We start from the raw sequence: 18,066 nt of genomic DNA on the forward strand, positions 1-18,066 counted from the left end.
GGGCTGGGTCCTGCTGGCCACAGGAAGCAGCGGGAAGCCAATGGTCTCAGGCAAAGGAGGAGCGTGATGTCATTGTCATTTGCAAAGCTCCCTTTAGCTGTGGGGGGGGGGCGCCCAGAATGGACTAGAGTAGGAAAGAATGACCATGGGGAAACCCAGTCAAAAGGCTCCAGGAGCCCAGGTGAGAGGAGATGTAAGACAAGGCAGCAGCGGCCGGCATGATGGAAAGAAGAGGAAACATTCCTGCGTCACCCTGCAGAGGTGGGGAGAGACTGGATGTGAGGGGTAAAGGAGAGGGAGTCAGAGATGTCTCCACAGCCAAGCATAGTGCTGAGCCTCCCAGGACACTGAGGAGACGAGGCTGTCTCACAGAATATCATGAGTCACTCTTGAACATGCTGGATTTAGAAGTCGGGCCCATGTGGAGATCTTCCCTTCCATCCCAAAGCGCTCCATGCCCCCATAAGTATGGACCTCAGGAAAGACAGGCTTCGAAAAGAGAACAACAATCTAAAGCAATATGAATTTGAAATCACTTCCTAAATTATTTATAGTCCCATAACTTCCCAAACGTCCGCATTTATCAAGAAACATGCCCAATTTTAAGTGCCTAAAGAGTCAGCCTAGTTCACAGGACAATTTTCAATGGCATGAAAACCATACAAAGTCAGCTGTTTACAAATAAGCCTCATTCCCAAATTTTGCTTATTCAATAAAAACAGTGGTAAAAAAAATGAAGGAGGAGACATGCATTTGGGGCAGAGGTTGCTGGAGGAGGCGAGCCAGGCCAGAGCTTCAGCGCACTCTGGCATCTGACAACTCCACAGCTTCCACCATTTTGGACCCTTCAATTGTCTAAACCAGTTCTAACTTTGAACACAGTGGTTCCCATGGTGATAACTGCGATAATGTCACTTGTAAATGCTGTATTACACAGATTAGAAATACTGAAATTCTACTTTAGAGATTCTGAGATAGTTGGGGAAAATTCCCAGTGAAGATCCCCATTATTATTACCTTACTCCACTGAGAGAAAAATCACAAGTACACAAACTTGCTTTCCATGGGATGAGTTCTCTAAGCATTACGAAAAAATATGTACACAAAGAAAGACACCGCTCTTGCTGTAAGAAGAGAACCGTAGCCCTGTTTTGTTTTGTTTTTAGGAAGGCATCAATCTCGCCACTTTATATACACCTAGGACATCCTTCTGGAAAACTAAGAGATGTTAAAATTACCATGGATTCCATGTCTATACCAGGGCCATGAAGAACCCAGAAAAAATTAGCAAAACAGTGCTTCACCATGCATATTCCTTAGTCAAGGTTTTAGGGAAAGCACAGATGGCAGATGGTAATCAGGGGGTGGGAGGGCGTTCTACCAGGCAGTATAGCAGTTCCAACAGCTTCTGAAACTCTTCCAGGATGCACTTGTATCCTACCTCTCCTTCAAACCAGGGGAAACACACGCTCACACACAAGCACAAGCAGATACTCATTTTGTGGAAGCTGGAACCCTGATGCCACATTTAACCAAGTACCACCCATCTGTAAAATGGGTTGATGCCAAATGAGTTGCACACTGATTCACATCTGACCCCAGGGCCAGTAAAAATATCATGAGTAAAAAAGCGAAGGTATGCTGGATTCTACATGAAAGTGAAAGCAGCATTATTAAACAAAACAAAACGTATCTTACTGGCATCGAGAAGGGCTAGCATCATCACAGATTCTCATAACAACCCCAGAAAAGAGGAAAAGCAAATAATAGTCCCGTTCACAAGTGATAAAACCAAGGCTCAGGGAAGTGCGTAGTTCCTCTAATTAAGGCAGTTAGCCAGAATTAGATCTTGGGAGTGAATTTCCATAACTGAAATGGAGGCCACTGAATCTAACAAAGCACCTTAGCAGTTTATCTTCAACCTTATTTCTCTGCATTCCAGAAACTACTCAAAATTGTCCTATTATAGACTCTGGGGTGGTCAAATGATAGTCCAGACGGAGAAGACGATTTTACCTCCATTATCTCGCCAAGCTATGCTGGGCTGCCCTAATCAGCTGTGTGCACACGGGCACACAGGCACACGCGCTCCCTCGCGGTGCCTCATAGCCGCCATGCGCCGTGCCCAGCAGCTGCAGTGGTCTGAGGGAACGGGAAGGGATGTGAGATGATGTGCTCGCCACCTCTCGAGGCAGCAACCGCCCTGCCTGCCCCCAGCCTCGAGAGCACATGAGTGCTTGCTGTCGCAACTGATGGGCCCAGAAGGCAGCCAAGTGGTTTCAGGTGGTGAGCCAGGAAAAGCAGTTTGTATCAGGAATGTTCCAGCCCAGCAGAGCTGAGCTGCATCCTGGTCCCTATGCAAGGATACAGTATTCATCATTTATACAATGTCACCATGGGGGACAAAACTTGGGCTCAGCACAAATAAAATCCAATCAGCTCTGATGCAGGCGAATCAGTAAACGAAGCTTCTCCCACCAAGAAGGAGCCTAACTGCTTAAGAACTGCCACCGTATCTGACACTTGAGGTCAGTCCTTTTATCTGGAGACGGAGGACTTTCCAACAGCCTGGGGTTTGACAGCCAAGCCCTGGGCTCACCCCGAAGGGCCGGCCAGCAGCTGCTGCAATAAACCGTGACCTAGGCTCCCAGGGATGAAAGAGAAGAGGGAAGGGCAATCTTAAAAGAAACCAGGTGGACGCCGTAACACACCTCACAACTGGCTGCTCGTGAATCAAATACGTGCTGCCCCTCTTTTCAGTGTGATTCTGGATGGATTTCAATAAAAATCCACACGTGTGAAGGAATTCCTTATTTGTCTCTATGCTATTGTTTACGAGCCAGTAAATGAGTGATACGGTATCAACTTGGTGAAATAGAGATGTTGGACATTAGATCAGATAACAGGAGACCTAGAAATTGAAAGAGGCTTAAAGCCATCATTCGCACTACACTTCATGAATGAATACAGCATTCTGTCAAGGTTTTTACGATGACAAATGAGCCTGTTCTTTGAAGGAACCTGAGGAGATTTAATACTCGTTTCAGGAAATCCAGTTTGCTTTCTCTACCTCAAAATTAGCAATTTCACCTTATGCCCAACTTCAAAATCTCTGGCTATAATTTATCATCCCAGTGACCATGGTATATAATAAAATTGGTTATATTTATTTTTATTATAGGCTACTTGGCACTAGTTCAAAAGCCAGAGCCTTAGCAAACTGGTCACATCACCAATAGTTTAAAAATCTGCATTTAGGCAAAGAATGCCGAATATGGCCTCACACTGTTAAGGCCAGATATAGAGCAAAGATGGCCTTTGCTTTCTGAGGATACAATAAAAATTGGCCCCAAACATGGCACTTCCTGGAAGAATCCCCACTGAACCAAAGTAAGGAAAAGACAACCACAGTCCCTCCAAGAACAGATTTCTCTGAACCACCAAACAAAATATCCATCCATTTCCTTGATTTATCCGGGACACACAGAACTGCCCACGAGACTTCGGGTGGGGAGGTTAGGAAAACTAAGGGGGAACTTGGAAGCTCATATCAGCTTCCCAGAAGCTGGTCGTGGAGTATTCCGATGCACGAACACAAGGAAAGGCACTCCCAGGGCCCCTGAGCAGCTGCACTGGCCTGAAAGTCAGTGAGCTAGCTACCAGAAAGCTCCACAGGAGCGGCCGGGACGCCGCCTCCCCCTCCCCGCAAAGGCGCGCTCTGCACCAGGACAACCCCTCTTCTCCTCCACAGCCAACTATCCCTCAGAAGTCGGGGAGATAGTCTTCCCACACCCGCAAATCCCACTGCACCGACGTTTAGTGGAGGTGGTTTGAGCGAGCAAGAGAGCCAAGCGAGGGAGCTCAGCGCAATGGGCAGTTATTAAAACTGCAACAGAGCCTGGACCCTGGAAAGGGCATGTCGTGAGAGCGGTGGCAATCGCGCTGTGGTCAGGGCCCCAATTTTAAAGCTCTCCCCAGGGATACCACTTCCTCGTACACAGGCACGCCTCCCTACACATCAAAGTCATTCCACTTGACTTGGTGGAGGAGTGGCATCTGCAGGTCTGAGATTCCATCACAAGGGGCCAGCTTAAAATTACCCCACCCACTCACAAATATGTTTCTGTCACCACTTACCTTTTTCCCAATAAGCTTCTTTCGAAGAAATTCCCGGGCTTCAAACATGTAGGGAATGTCATACAGGGGACGTAGCTTCTTGTTCTTATCCTAAAAGCAAAATAAAATAGCACATCAGCAGGAATGGAGGGAGAAAAACACACAAAACCTACAAATGAACACAGCCGATAGCACGAGATAATAGAATGCATTGAAATAGGCTCCGTACCTCCCAGTATCCCAAAAATTAAACAAGTGCCAGATATATGGGAAACTATTAATATTTGGATGAAATGCTTTACAGGGAATAAGATTATCTTTTTCACGTGACAGGCTCAAAAAAAAAAAAAAAGCAGTAGAATGTAATTATCCAAACTGGAAATAACATCGATGTCAGGGAATAAGTACATCAACTGTGGTATAGAAGAAACTCAACAAGCAGTAGGGCCCTTCAAATAGTTATAGATATACTATGAATCTAACTCTACTATTATGGAAGCCTTTAGTGAGCACCCACCAACTATCAGCCCCATACAAAGCACTCTGTAAATATATGTTATAATCATGGATTCAAAATTCTTGTAACCTAACAGAGTAATAGAAGAAAGCACATAGATATGAAACAGCAACACACAACAATTTCGAGTAAGTGCTAAATCGTGAGATATAAGCTAGGCACTAAGTGCTGTAAGAGTTCAGGAAAGCGGAGAGAAGTAACCAGAAAAGGCTTTGTTGACAGGGCGGGACTCAGTGTGAGCTTGCAGAATGGGAAAACTAGGAAGAAAATTAGAGTTGAAAAAAATCAGAACAGCAACAAAAAAGAGAGGCAGGAAGAAACAGTATTTCAATATATACACACAAATATAAACACACACAATACCTTCATCCTCTCATGGGTCCCACAAATAGGATGCTGCCCTAAGCAGTGTGACTGAGAATACAAAGGAGGGTCTAGGTGAAGGTGACAGAGCCAGGAATGGATAGGAACTTAAGAGATATAAAAACCATTGTTAAGAAAGGGATCAACAGGAACTGACACGGAAATGGGTGACAGAGGGGATCAAAGGGTTCCGATATTCAAGGTCACGATGGCAGGCATACGAAGTCAAGGGAAGTGAGTGTGGAGGGCTACAGCACATGCACCAGAAATGGGGGGTGTCGGCCAGATGAATTGGTCCAGTCAGTGTCCTGCCTCTCTCCCACCAGCTCGTAAGTCCCATGCGAACAGATCCTATCCATTTGCGTTGTTCTCTGTGACCCCAGAGCCAAGCACAGCACCTCCTACATGGCACATACTCAATGAATAGTTGGATGAACTAACGACAACAGAAATATGCAGAATGATACACAGTGACCTAGTATGCTAGATCTACAAGAACAGGACTCCACGTACAGACTTGGGAATCTCGGGATCCAGATAATAGTTGAAAAATATTCAAAGAAAGAAAAGCATCAAGGACTAACTGCTAACGGAGATGCAGGCTGCTGCTCCCCGGTGCTGTGTGTTTAGCCCACCCAGCTCTGACTCTGCCATCTATTACACGTGGTATCTTTGTATAATCCACTCTGTATTCAAAGAAGGATTTAAATCATTTGCTTTCTCAAATAGCTAACCACTCTCAAATAAAGAACCTTTTTCATTTTAATGCCCCATATTTAAACTAATCCTAATGAAAATACTGAGGTCATGGAAATTGAAATGAATGTCTCCTCCTGGACCCTAAGTAAGCCTCGGTGTCCAGAATGTATCATTTAAACACTTCAATTCATTGATATCACCAAGAAAATCTCTTATCAGAATGTAGATAATTGTTTGAGCTTCACTTTCATCATGCAACTGTCTTCTACTTCCTCTGGTTTAAAAAAATAAAAGGCAGCAGCATCATTCCAGTGCCCTTCTAGGAAATTAAGGCACCTTCAGAAATGAGGGTGAGTCTCTAGTCCTTCTTGCAGATGCTGTGTGGGGACCCACATACTCTGAACAGGAACAGCTGGGATGACCAAGCTCTGATCAAGGTCCTCGGGTGCCATGATCACGGTCTAATAAGTAAGGTATGGCCCTAAACATGAAAATCTTTAATAATATAACACTGAAGTTATCTTATAGGACATAACAAGGACAAAGGGACAGCGTAGAGTTGCCAGCTAGAGGGGGTATTGGGTACAGGACTTAGGGGTATTTTATAAACTTCCAGGAAACCAAATGAAAATAGTGGGTCACTACTGAGGAGCTAAATATAACGAAAAAATAAGGTGAATGCTGCTGCCGAGTGCCACCCAACGGAAAAATAGGCATCTTCAATATGGGAAGTGGCACCTCAAACCTTAGTAAAACTGTGTGACAAGTCTGAACTTGTTCAGCGCAGTTAGTCGGGTGTGAGCCACGGTTGAGAGAATGCGCGTTTTAAAGTGTGCCATAGGTAAATCATCCTCCATCATGACAATGCTCCGTGTCACACATCGCTTCTCGTATATGGCAATGTCTGTCAAATAAAAACATTACGGTGTGTCCTCATCCATCTTATTCACCGGATCTGGCACCGTGCGACTTCTGGCTCTTCCCCAAAGTCAAAACGATTCAGGACATCAAGGCAGCCACGACAGTATAACTAAAGACACTCATGAAAGAGGACTTCCAGAACTGCTTCAGAAAGTGGCAAGAATGATGGGATAAGTGTGTTCAAAGCTATGGGGAGTATTTTGAGGGAGATTAATGGCAATATGTCTTTTACTAGAATACATTTTTTTAAATTTACACATTCACTTTTTTTTTCTTTTTTTTTTTATCACACCTCATATAAGCCATGGAACAGAGTTTATGGTGACATTCAATGATATAATAAGAACATTTGCTGGACAGAACATGCTTAGGTGCCAGTAATGAACAGGATTTCTTTTTTTTTTTTTGGAACAGGATTTTTAATAAACACAACACCAATGGTTATCAGAATTGGGCCCTCAGAAGTAAAGAAGTGCCAATGTGTTCATATTCACCAAGCAACGGAGGACAATCTATTTACGGAGAGTAGCTGTGTGATTACACAAGTTTAAGTGAACATTTTAAAAAATAAAGTGAACAAAATATCGACATTTACCTTATGTAACCTTATGATTTGTCACAGAATCTGAACATCAGAACCATACCCCACTTATTCTGAAACACGAGCAGTATAAGGGACTGTCACTTGATTGAAATTCCAAAACAATACATGAAAGGTAAGAAATGCAGTTCCAACAAGCACTCAAATGCAGATCACGGGCGAGATCTATCAAAATGTGTGAAAATGGCTGTCTGAACAAGAATCCTTTCTTTAAGACACTTGACAAGGCTGGGCCAAGCCAAAATACCCTCAGAAGAATGAAAGAAAACAAATAGTATACGAACAAACACCCCAATAAAAAACACTGCCGCATCGGTCTGATTATACGTCTCCTGTGAAGCTGGGAAAGAACTAATAGCACCAGCAGAAAACAAGAGCTCACCAAGTGAACACAGAACAATCTCGTTACTCTAACCCTTCAGAGCTAGGAGCTATTGACACCTGCAAACATCTTACAAGAGGGATATTAGAAGTCCCCAAGAAACTACAAAATAAAAGCAATTCCTCCAAATTACCAGGTACATAAAAGCCTCCGAAATCTCTAAGAGGCCATTGAAGTATGGAATGTATTCTGAGAAAACAGGACTTAGCTAAATCTTGCCTGCTAAAAAGGACTGTCTAGTTTAGATTCTAATTTACATGAAAATATTTTTTAGAAAATAAAAATAGAAAAAGAATGCCTGCTTTATCTAGTGGGCAGACAATACACAAACGGATATCTGCTGTCATCACTGTGCATCCTGAGAAGTGACATTGTATGTTAAGCCCTGCAATGACTCACATTATAGAGATAACTTCAGTCATCAGTAGCTCTCAGGGTTTGGGAGGGAGGCCCAACACCCACATCTCAGCATCTAAAGACAAGCTTAGCATTTTTATAGGAAGATACTTTGGGCTGCTTGCCAAAGTGAGGCCTGTGGTCAACACTCATTTGCAGGGAATGGAAGCGACCTCCAATCAAGGCCTTATTCTCAACCCCTGTTAAGACCTAATTTTATCCAGCCCCTGCTGTAGCCAAAAGACTGTATCCAAAGTATCTAATGACCTTGGAATGCTGCAAGATTCCTTAAGCAAGGCTAAATAAACACAAACTAAGAAAAAAGGAGATTGATACATGTGGCTCCGCTAAAATTAAAAAAGGTCTTTACTGGGATGACATCAGGAACAAAGTGCCAAACCAAAGCACAGACTCTTAATGGCTGACAAGTGAAGAGGATAAAGAAATGGCAGTAAGCGCAGAGGGAGAGGGAATCGCTGGGCCAAGCCGCAGCTGCCATCTTCTCAGAGGGGCCTACCCTGGTCACATCGCATTTTAGCAAAGACTCAAAGGCGGTATGAGATGTAAGCATCTGGAGGGAGGCAGTGAGAACGGCCAATGCAAAGGCCTGAGTTAGGAGCATGCCTGATGAATGCAAGGATCAGCACACACCACTGTGGGGACAGCGGAGTATACACAGGGATGGCAGTAGGGGACAAAGACACAGAACTGACTTAACAGCTGAAACAACTGGCCACCGTGTTGAGAACTGACACTGCAGCAAGGAAAGGGCGGAGCAAAGGGAGACCAATGATGAGATTATGATAATAACCTGGGGGAAGCAAATGATGGTAGATTCCATCAAGGAGGTAACAATGAGGGAAATTAGATGTCAGAGTCTGGATATATTTTGAAAGTAGATAGAAAGTGATGTGTGAAAGAAAGGGAGGCATCAAGGGTGACGCCAAGGTTTTTTTCCTGAGCAAGTGGAGATACAGGTGATGTCATCAAATGAGAGCTGGGAAGACCACAGGTAGAGCAGACCGGAGAACGGGGAGGGCAGGTACGGACACGCTAACCTTCTGAAGTGGATATGCTGAGTGGGCGGCACCTATACAGGTGTGGGGTTCAGAAGAAAGGTCTGACCTGGTGATATGCATTTGGGAGTTGTTGCCAATAGTTGTTGCCAATTTAAAGCGAAGAGGCTGAAAAGGACTGAGGACCTAGTTTTGAGGCATGATAACATGAAGAGGTAAAGAAGAAGTCTGCCAAAGGACACTGAGAAGGAAGGAGCAGTCAGTGAGCTGAGCAGGAAGAAGAAACTATCAGAGGGTGCTGTCCCAGACGCCAAGGAAAGACAGTGAGCTGAGCAGGGGGAAGCACCAATGAGGCGAGGCACGTGAGATGAAGCCTAAGATCTGCATGTCGGATTAAGCTAAATTTGGTCACCAGTAACTTGACAAGAATAATTCTGGGGGAGCGGTAGGGGCAAAAGCTTGGCTGTAACTAGAAATAGGAATGGGAAGAGGAGAACTGGAGAAAGGAAGTACATACGCGTGCAATGCTTTCAAAAATTGTGCCACAAAGGAGGACGAAAAGGTGATGAGGCAGCTGGCAAACGAAGCAAGATGGAGAGAAGGTGCTTTTGGTTTTGCTTTTAGATGGGACAGTAACAGTGACAATGCAGGACTGAGGAGAGAACTGATGAGGCAATGTCCCTCAACAGGCAGGGTGGGAACGGCAGATGCTGTGTGGGGACCCACATACTCTGAACAGGAACAGCTGGGATGACCAAGCTCTGATCAAGGTCCTCGGGTGCCATGATCACGGTCTAANCACCCGCAAATCCCACTGCACCGACGTTTAGTGGAGGTGGTTTGAGCGAGCAAGAGAGCCAAGCGAGGGAGCTCAGCGCAATGGGCAGTTATTAAAATTGCAACAGAGCCTGGACCCTGGAAAGGGCATGTCGTGAGAGCGGTGGCAATCGCGCTGTGGTCAGGGCCCCAATTTTAAAGCTCTCCCCAGGGATACCACTTCCTCGTACACAGGCACGCCTCCCTACACATCAAAGTCATTCCACTTGACTTGGTGGAGGAGTGGCATCTGCAGGTCTGAGATTCCATCACAAGGGGCCAGCTTAAAATTACCCCACCCACTCACAAATATGTTTCTGTCACCACTTACCTTTTTCCCAATAAGCTTCTTTCGAAGAAATTCCCGGGCTTCAAACATGTAGGGAATGTCATACAGGGGACGTAGCTTCTTGTTCTTATCCTAAAAGCAAAATAAAATAGCACATCAGCAGGAATGGAGGGAGAAAAACACACAAAACCTACAAATGAACACAGCCGATAGCACGAGATAATAGAATGCATTGAAATAGGCTCCGTACCTCCCAGTATCCCAAAAATTAAACAAGTGCCAGATATATGGGAAACTATTAATATTTGGATGAAATGCTTTACAGGGAATAAGATTATCTTTTTCACGTGACAGGCTCAAAAAAAAAAAAAAAGCAGTAGAATGTAATTATCCAAACTGGAAATAACATCGATGTCAGGGAATAAGTACATCAACTGTGGTATAGAAGAAACTCAACAAGCAGTAGGGCCCTTCAAATAGTTATAGATATACTATGAATCTAACTCTACTATTATGGAAGCCTTTAGTGAGCACCCACCAACTATCAGCCCCATACAAAGCACTCTGTAAATATATGTTATAATCATGGATTCAAAATTCTTGTAACCTAACAGAGTAATAGAAGAAAGCACATAGATATGAAACAGCAACACACAACAATTTCGAGTAAGTGCTAAATCGTGAGATATAAGCTAGGCACTAAGTGCTGTAAGAGTTCAGGAAAGCGGAGAGAAGTAACCAGAAAAGGCTTTGTTGACAGGGCGGGACTCAGTGTGAGCTTGCAGAATGGGAAAACTAGGAAGAAAATTAGAGTTGAAAAAAATCAGAACAGCAACAAAAAAGAGAGGCAGGAAGAAACAGTATTTCAATATATACACACAAATATAAACACACACAATACCTTCATCCTCTCATGGGTCCCACAAATAGGATGCTGCCCTAAGCAGTGTGACTGAGAATACAAAGGAGGGTCTAGGTGAAGGTGACAGAGCCGGGAATGGATAGGAACTTAAGAGATATAAAAACCATTGTTAAGAAAGGGATCAACAGGAACTGACACGGAAATGGGTGACAGAGGGGATCAAAGGGTTCCGATATTCAAGGTCACGATGGCAGGCATACGAAGTCAAGGGAAGTGAGTGTGGAGGGCTACAGCACATGCACCAGAAATGGGGGGTGTCGGCCAGATGGATTGGTCCAGTCAGTGTCCTGCCTCTCTCCCACCAGCTCGTAAGTCCCATGCGAACAGATCCTATCCATTTGCGTTGTTCTCTGTGACCCCAGAGCCAAGCACAGCACCTCCTACATGGCACATACTCAATGAATAGTTGGATGAACTAACGACAACAGAAATATGCAGAATGATACACAGTGACCTAGTATGCTAGATCTACAAGAACAGGACTCCACGTACAGACTTGGGAATCTCGGGATCCAGATAATAGTTGAAAAATATTCAAAGAAAGAAAAGCATCAAGGACTAGCTGCTAACGGAGATGCAGGCTGCTGCTCCCCGGTGCTGTGTGTTTAGCCCACCCAGCTCTGACTCTGCCATCTATTACACGTGGTATCTTTGTATAATCCACTCTGTATTCAAAGAAGGATTTAAATCATTTGCTTTCTCAAATAGCTAACCACTCTCAAATAAAGAACCTTTTTCATTTTAATGCCCCATATTTAAACTAATCCTAATGAAAATACTGAGGTCATGGGAATTGAAATGAATGTCTCCTCCTGGACCCTAACTAAGCCTCGGTGTCCAGAATGTATCATTTAAACACTTCAATTCATTGATATCACCAAGAAAATCTCTTATCAGAATGTAGATAATTGTTTGAGCTTCACTTTCATCATGCAACTGTCTTCTACTTCCTCTGGTTTAAAAAAATAAAAGGCAGCAGCATCATTCCAGTGCCCTTCTAGGAAATTAAGGCACCTTCAGAAATGAGGGTGAGTCTCTAGTCCTTCTCGCAGATGCTGTGTGGGGACCCACATACTCTGAACAGGAACAGCTGGGATGACCAAGCTCTGATCAAGGTCCTCGGGTGCCATGATCACGGTCTAATAAGTAAGGTATGGCCCTAAACATGAAAATCTTTAATAATATAACACTGAAGTTATCTTATAGGACATAACAAGGACAAAGGGACAGCGTAGAGTTGCCAGCTAGAGGGGGTATTGGGTACAGGACTTAGGGGTATTTTATAAACTTCCAGGAAACCAAATGAAAATAGTGGGTCACTACTGAGGAGCTAAATATAACGAAAAAATAAGGTGAATGCTGCTGCCGAGTGCCACCCAACGGAAAAATAGGCATCTTCAATATGGGAAGTGGCACCTCAAACCTTAGTAAAACTGTGTGACAAGTCTGAACTTGTTCAGCGCAGTTAGTCGGGTGTGAGCCACGGTTGAGAGAATGCGCGTTTTAAAGTGTGCCATAGGTAAATCATCCTCCATCATGACAATGCTCCGTGTCACACATCGCTTCTCGTATATGGCAATGTCTGTCAAATAAAAACATTACGGTGTGTCCTCATCCATCTTATTCACCGGATCTGGCACCGTGCGACTTCTGGCTCTTCCCCAAAGTCAAAACGATTCAGGACATCAAGGCAGCCACGACAGTATAACTAAAGACACTCATGAAAGAGGACTTCCAGAACTGCTTCAGAAAGTGGCAAGAATGATGGGATAAGTGTGTTCAAAGCTATGGGGAGTATTTTGAGGGAGATTAATGGCAATATGTCTTTTACTAGAATACATTTTTTTAAATTTACACATTCACTTTTTTTTTCTTTTTTTTTTTATCACACCTCATATAAGCCATGGAACAGAGTTTATGGTGACATTCAATGATATAATAAGAACATTTGCTGGACAGAACATGCTTAGGTGCCAGTAATGAACAGGATTTCTTTTTTTTTTTTTGGAACAGGATTTTTAATAAACACAACACCAATGGTTATCAGAATTGGGCCCTCAGAAGTAAAGAAGTGCCAATGTGTTCATATTCACCAAGCAACGGAGGACAATCTATTTACGGAGAGTAGCTGTGTGATTACACAAGTTTAAGTGAACATTTTAAAAAATAAAGTGAACAAAATATCAACATTTATCTTATGTAACCTTATGATTTGTCACAGAATCTGAACATCAGAACCATACCCCACTTATTCTGAAACACGAGCAGTATAAGGGACTGTCACTTGATTGAAATTCCAAAACAATACATGAAAGGTAAGAAATGCAGTTCCAACAAGCACTCAAATGCAGATCACGGGCGAGATCTATCAAAATGTGTGAAAATGGCTGTCTGAACAAGAATCCTTTCTTTAAGACACTTGACAAGGCTGGGCCAAGCCAAAATACCCTCAGAAGAATGAAAGAAAACAAATAGTATACGAACAAACACCCCAATAAAAAACACTGCCGCATCGGTCTGATTATACGTCTCCTGTGAAGCTGGGAAAGAACTAATAGCACCAGCAGAAAACAAGAGCTCACCAAGTGAACACAGAACAATCTCGTTACTCTAACCCTTCAGAGCTAGGAGCTATTGACACCTGCAAACATCTTACAAGAGGGATATTAGAAGTCCCCAAGAAACTACAAAATAAAAGCAATTCCTCCAAATTACCAGGTACATAAAAGCCTCCGAAATCTCTAAGAGGCCATTGAAGTATGGAATGTATTCTGAGAAAACAGGACTTAGCTAAATCTTGCTTGCTAAAAAGGACTGTCTAGTTTAGATTCTAATTTACATGAAAATATTTTTTAGAAAATAAAAATAGAAAAAGAATGCCTGCTTTATCTAGTGGGCAGACAATACACAAACGGATATCTGCTGTCATCACTGTGCATCCTGAGAAGTGACATTGTATGTTAAGCCCTGCAATGACTCACATTATAGAGATAACTTCAGTCATCAGTAGCTCTCAGGGTTTGGGAGGGAGGCCCAACACCCACATCTCAGCATCTAAAGACAAGCTTAGCATTTTTATAGGAAGATACTTTGGGCTGCTTGCCAAAGTGAGGCCTGTGGTCAACACTCATTTGCAGGGAATGGAAGCGACCTCCAATCAAGGCCTTATTCTCAACCCCTGTTAAGACCTAATTTTATCCAGCCCCTGCTGTAGCCAAAAGACTGTATCCAAAGTATCTAATGACCTTGGAATGCTGCAAGATTCCTTAAGCAAGGCTAAATAAACACAAACTAAGAAAAAAGGAGATTGATACATGTGGCTCCGCTAAAATTAAAAAAGGTCTTTACTGGGATGACATCAGGAACAAAGTGCCAAACCAAAGCACAGACTCTTAATGGCTGACAAGTGAAGAGGATAAAGAAATGGCAGTAAGCGCAGAGGGAGAGGGAATCGCTGGGCCAAGCCGCAGCTGCCATCTTCTCAGAGGGGCCTACCCTGGTCACATCGCATTTTAGCAAAGACTCAAAGGCGGTATGAGATGTAAGCATCTGGAGGGAGGCAGTGAGAACGGCCAATGCAAAGGCCTGAGTTAGGAGCATGCCTGATGAATGCAAGGATCAGCACACACCACTGTGGGGACAGCGGAGTATACACAGGGATGGCAGTAGGGGACAAAGACACAGAACTGACTTAACAGCTGAAACAACTGGCCACCGTGTTGAGAACTGACACTGCAGCAAGGAAAGGGCGGAGCAAAGGGAGACCAATGATGAGATTATGATAATAACCTGGGGGAAGCAAATGATGGTAGATTCCATCAAGGAGGTAACAATGAGGGAAATTAGATGTCAGAGTCTGGATATATTTTGAAAGTAGATAGAAAGTGATGTGTGAAAGAAAGGGAGGCATCAAGGGTGACGCCAAGGTTTTTTTCCTGAGCAAGTGGAGATACAGGTGATGTCATCAAATGAGAGCTGGGAAGACCACAGGTAGAGCAGACCGGAGAACGGGGAGGGCAGGTACGGACACGCTAACCTTCTGAAGTGGATATGCTGAGTGGGCGGCACCTATACAGGTGTGGGGTTCAGAAGAAAGGTCTGACCTGGTGATATGCATTTGGGAGTTGTTGCCAATAGTTGTTGCCAATTTAAAGCGAAGAGGCTGAAAAGGACTGAGGACCTAGTTTTGAGGCATGATAACATGAAGAGGTAAAGAAGAAGTCTGCCAAAGGACACTGAGAAGGAAGGAGCAGTCAGTGAGCTGAGCAGGAAGAAGAAACTATCAGAGGGTGCTGTCCCAGACGCCAAGGAAAGACAGTGAGCTGAGCAGGGGGAAGCACCAATGAGGCGAGGCACGTGAGATGAAGCCTAAGATCTGCATGTCGGATTAAGCTAAATTTGGTCACCAGTAACTTGACAAGAATAATTCTGGGGGAGCGGTAGGGGCAAAAGCTTGGCTGTAACTAGAAATAGGAATGGGAAGAGGAGAACTGGAGAAAGGAAGTACATACGCGTGCAATGCTTTCAAAAATTGTGCCACAAAGGAGGACGAAAAGGTGATGAGGCAGCTGGCAAACGAAGCAAGATGGAGAGAAGGTGCTTTTGGTTTTGCTTTTAGATGGGACAGTAACAGTGACAATGCAGGACTGAGGAGAGAACTGATGAGGCAATGTCCCTCAACAGGCAGGGTGGGAACGGCTGTGCCTACGAGCACCCACGGTTTAGCTTAGGGGCATGCAGACACCGTTAGGTGGGTGGATATGGCAGTGAGAGGCACTGAAAGTTCCCTTCTGATTACTTTGCGTTACTCAGTAAAGAAAGGAAGAACTATAGAAAAAATTGGCGAAAGGTGTGAACAGGCAATTCACAAAAGAACTCCAACTGAACCTTAAGTGTATGAAAACATACAACTTTGTTAACAATCAGGGAAATGTAAATGGAGACACTACAGGACATCCACTCTATTGGCAATTTTTTTTTCTTTCCCCCCAGCCCCTCCGGCAAAATTTTTAAAGATGAGAATATGGGGGAAAGGGAGTACCCTTGAACCACTGAGGGAAGTTTAAAATGGTTCAACTACTATGGCATCTTGACACGGAGCTACCTGGCATTATTTGGTAAAAGTTTAAGATCTCTGCATCCTTATAATTAGGAAATTCTATTACTTACAGGTAGATTTATACCCTAGAAAAGACTGACATGTGCAAGACAAGCCAACAGTGTTCACAGAGACACTGTTTATGGTAGAATCACAGTGGAATACTACCGAGCAGTTAAGCTGAATTAGAGCAACACGACAAATGAACAAATTTGAAAAACAATACCGTGAGCAGAAAAACAAGTTGTAGAATGATCCAGTAAAAGCCCATGTTAGTCAACATTCTTCACTGAGCTACATAAGCAGCAAAAGTATAACAATGTTATAAAATACAGAATGATGGTTCCTGATGCAGGATGGGCAGTGGAGAGAAGAAAAGAAATGGGGGTGAGGATGAGTACGCAGGGACTTGCGACTTGATCGATAGGTTTTATTTCTTTGAAAGAAGAGGATCTGACTTGGAAACAACCGAAATGCCCATTGGTAGACGACTGGATTAAGAAACTATGGTACATTTACACAATGGAGTATTACTCAGCTATAAAGAAGAAGGAAATAGTGCCATTTGCAACAATATGGATGGAACTAGAGAATATTATGCTAAGTGAAATAAGTCAGTCGGAGAAAGACAAATACCATACGATCTCACTTATACGTGGATTCTAAAAAACTGAATAAATGAGAAACGTAAACAGAAATAGTCTCAGAGAACAGAGGAAAAACTGAGGGTTGCTAGTTGGGAGGGGGTGGGGATGAAGGGGGATGAAGGAGAAGGGGAAGGGATGAGACAATACAAATTGGTAACTACAATATGGCCTCAGGGATAGAAAAGACAGTCTGGGGAATATAATCAATAATGTTGTAAATATTTTTTAGGGGGCCAGATGGACTCATGTCTTGTTAGGGAGACCACTTCATAGTTGGTGTAGAGGCCTGACCACCCAACGGTATTTCTGAAGCTGATGTTGAATAATAATGTATGTCAACTATAATTATATATACATATAGTCACGGGACGTGGAGTAGAGAGTGGGAATGGAGCCAATGGAATTGTAATAGATAAGTGTGATATCGGGGGTGGGAGGGCAATAGACGGGGGAGGGGGGTTGTTTCTGTGTGAAGGGTGAAAAGGATAACTATTGCAATGTTCTGTACACCTGAAACTAACAATAAAAACGAAAAAAGAAAAAGAAAATGTCATAAAAAAAAGAAGAGGATCTGAGGTAAATATGGCATCGTATCAGGGCTGAAAAGGGAATGACTATTATGTTATTGTATAACATTGGGTTTTTTAAAAGTCAGAAATGTTAGGAATAGGAAACCACCAACATTGTGCCACCTTTTAAATTTTAAAATACTTTATTCCTCTCTGCAGCACAGTAACTGGCCATTCTTTTCCTCATAAGAAATGCATTAAATTCCTTTTCTCCCTCCAAAAAAATTTAACAAGATATTCTTTCATGGATCTATATTTCCATGAGGCAGAAGGGAATAATTTAAGTACAAACGTGCTCTCAAATAACCAGAGTCAAAAAAACAAGTTTGAGTTTTGTTTTTAAAGGGAGACTTGAACTATACCATATTAAAGTAGCCACACAGAATTATATACTCTATGAAGATCTTTTACTTTTATAAGTTTATTTGAGCCAACCTGACGACAATGCCAGGAAACAAGATCTCAAATGCTCCTACTCTATGAAGATCTTAAAACTGACTGTTGAATTAAAATAAGAATAGACATGATCAGATTAAAATGGATAAAATTTCAAACAGTAAATAATGGGCCAGTCCCAGTTGTCCTGCCACACATGCCATTTTAATAAACAAAGGCTGCAATTTCCATATGAATTATAGACTTAAAAATAGAAACATTATCACATGCCCTATGAATACTTACAGTCAAGGACCTTTCCATTCCCTTGGCAGCAGG

General features: G+C 43.1%; 1 protein-coding gene across 1 annotated transcript in view; it reads right to left on the reverse strand.

The window, feature by feature from the left end:
* SND1 (staphylococcal nuclease and tudor domain containing 1) overlaps window positions 1–18,066 on the reverse strand; it is a 442,168-nt gene that overhangs the window by 273,275 nt on the left and 150,827 nt on the right. Inside the window, exon 11 of the mRNA XM_019646123.1 lies at window positions 10,159–10,248. Coding sequence (XP_019501668.1) covers window positions 10,159–10,248 — 90 coding nt within the window. The remainder of the gene's footprint in view (window positions 1–10,158; window positions 10,249–18,066) is intronic.

This window comes from Hipposideros armiger, unplaced genomic scaffold, assembly GCF_001890085.2.
Source record: "Hipposideros armiger isolate ML-2016 unplaced genomic scaffold, ASM189008v1 scaffold_97, whole genome shotgun sequence".
Taxonomy (NCBI): domain Eukaryota; kingdom Metazoa; phylum Chordata; class Mammalia; order Chiroptera; family Hipposideridae; genus Hipposideros; species Hipposideros armiger.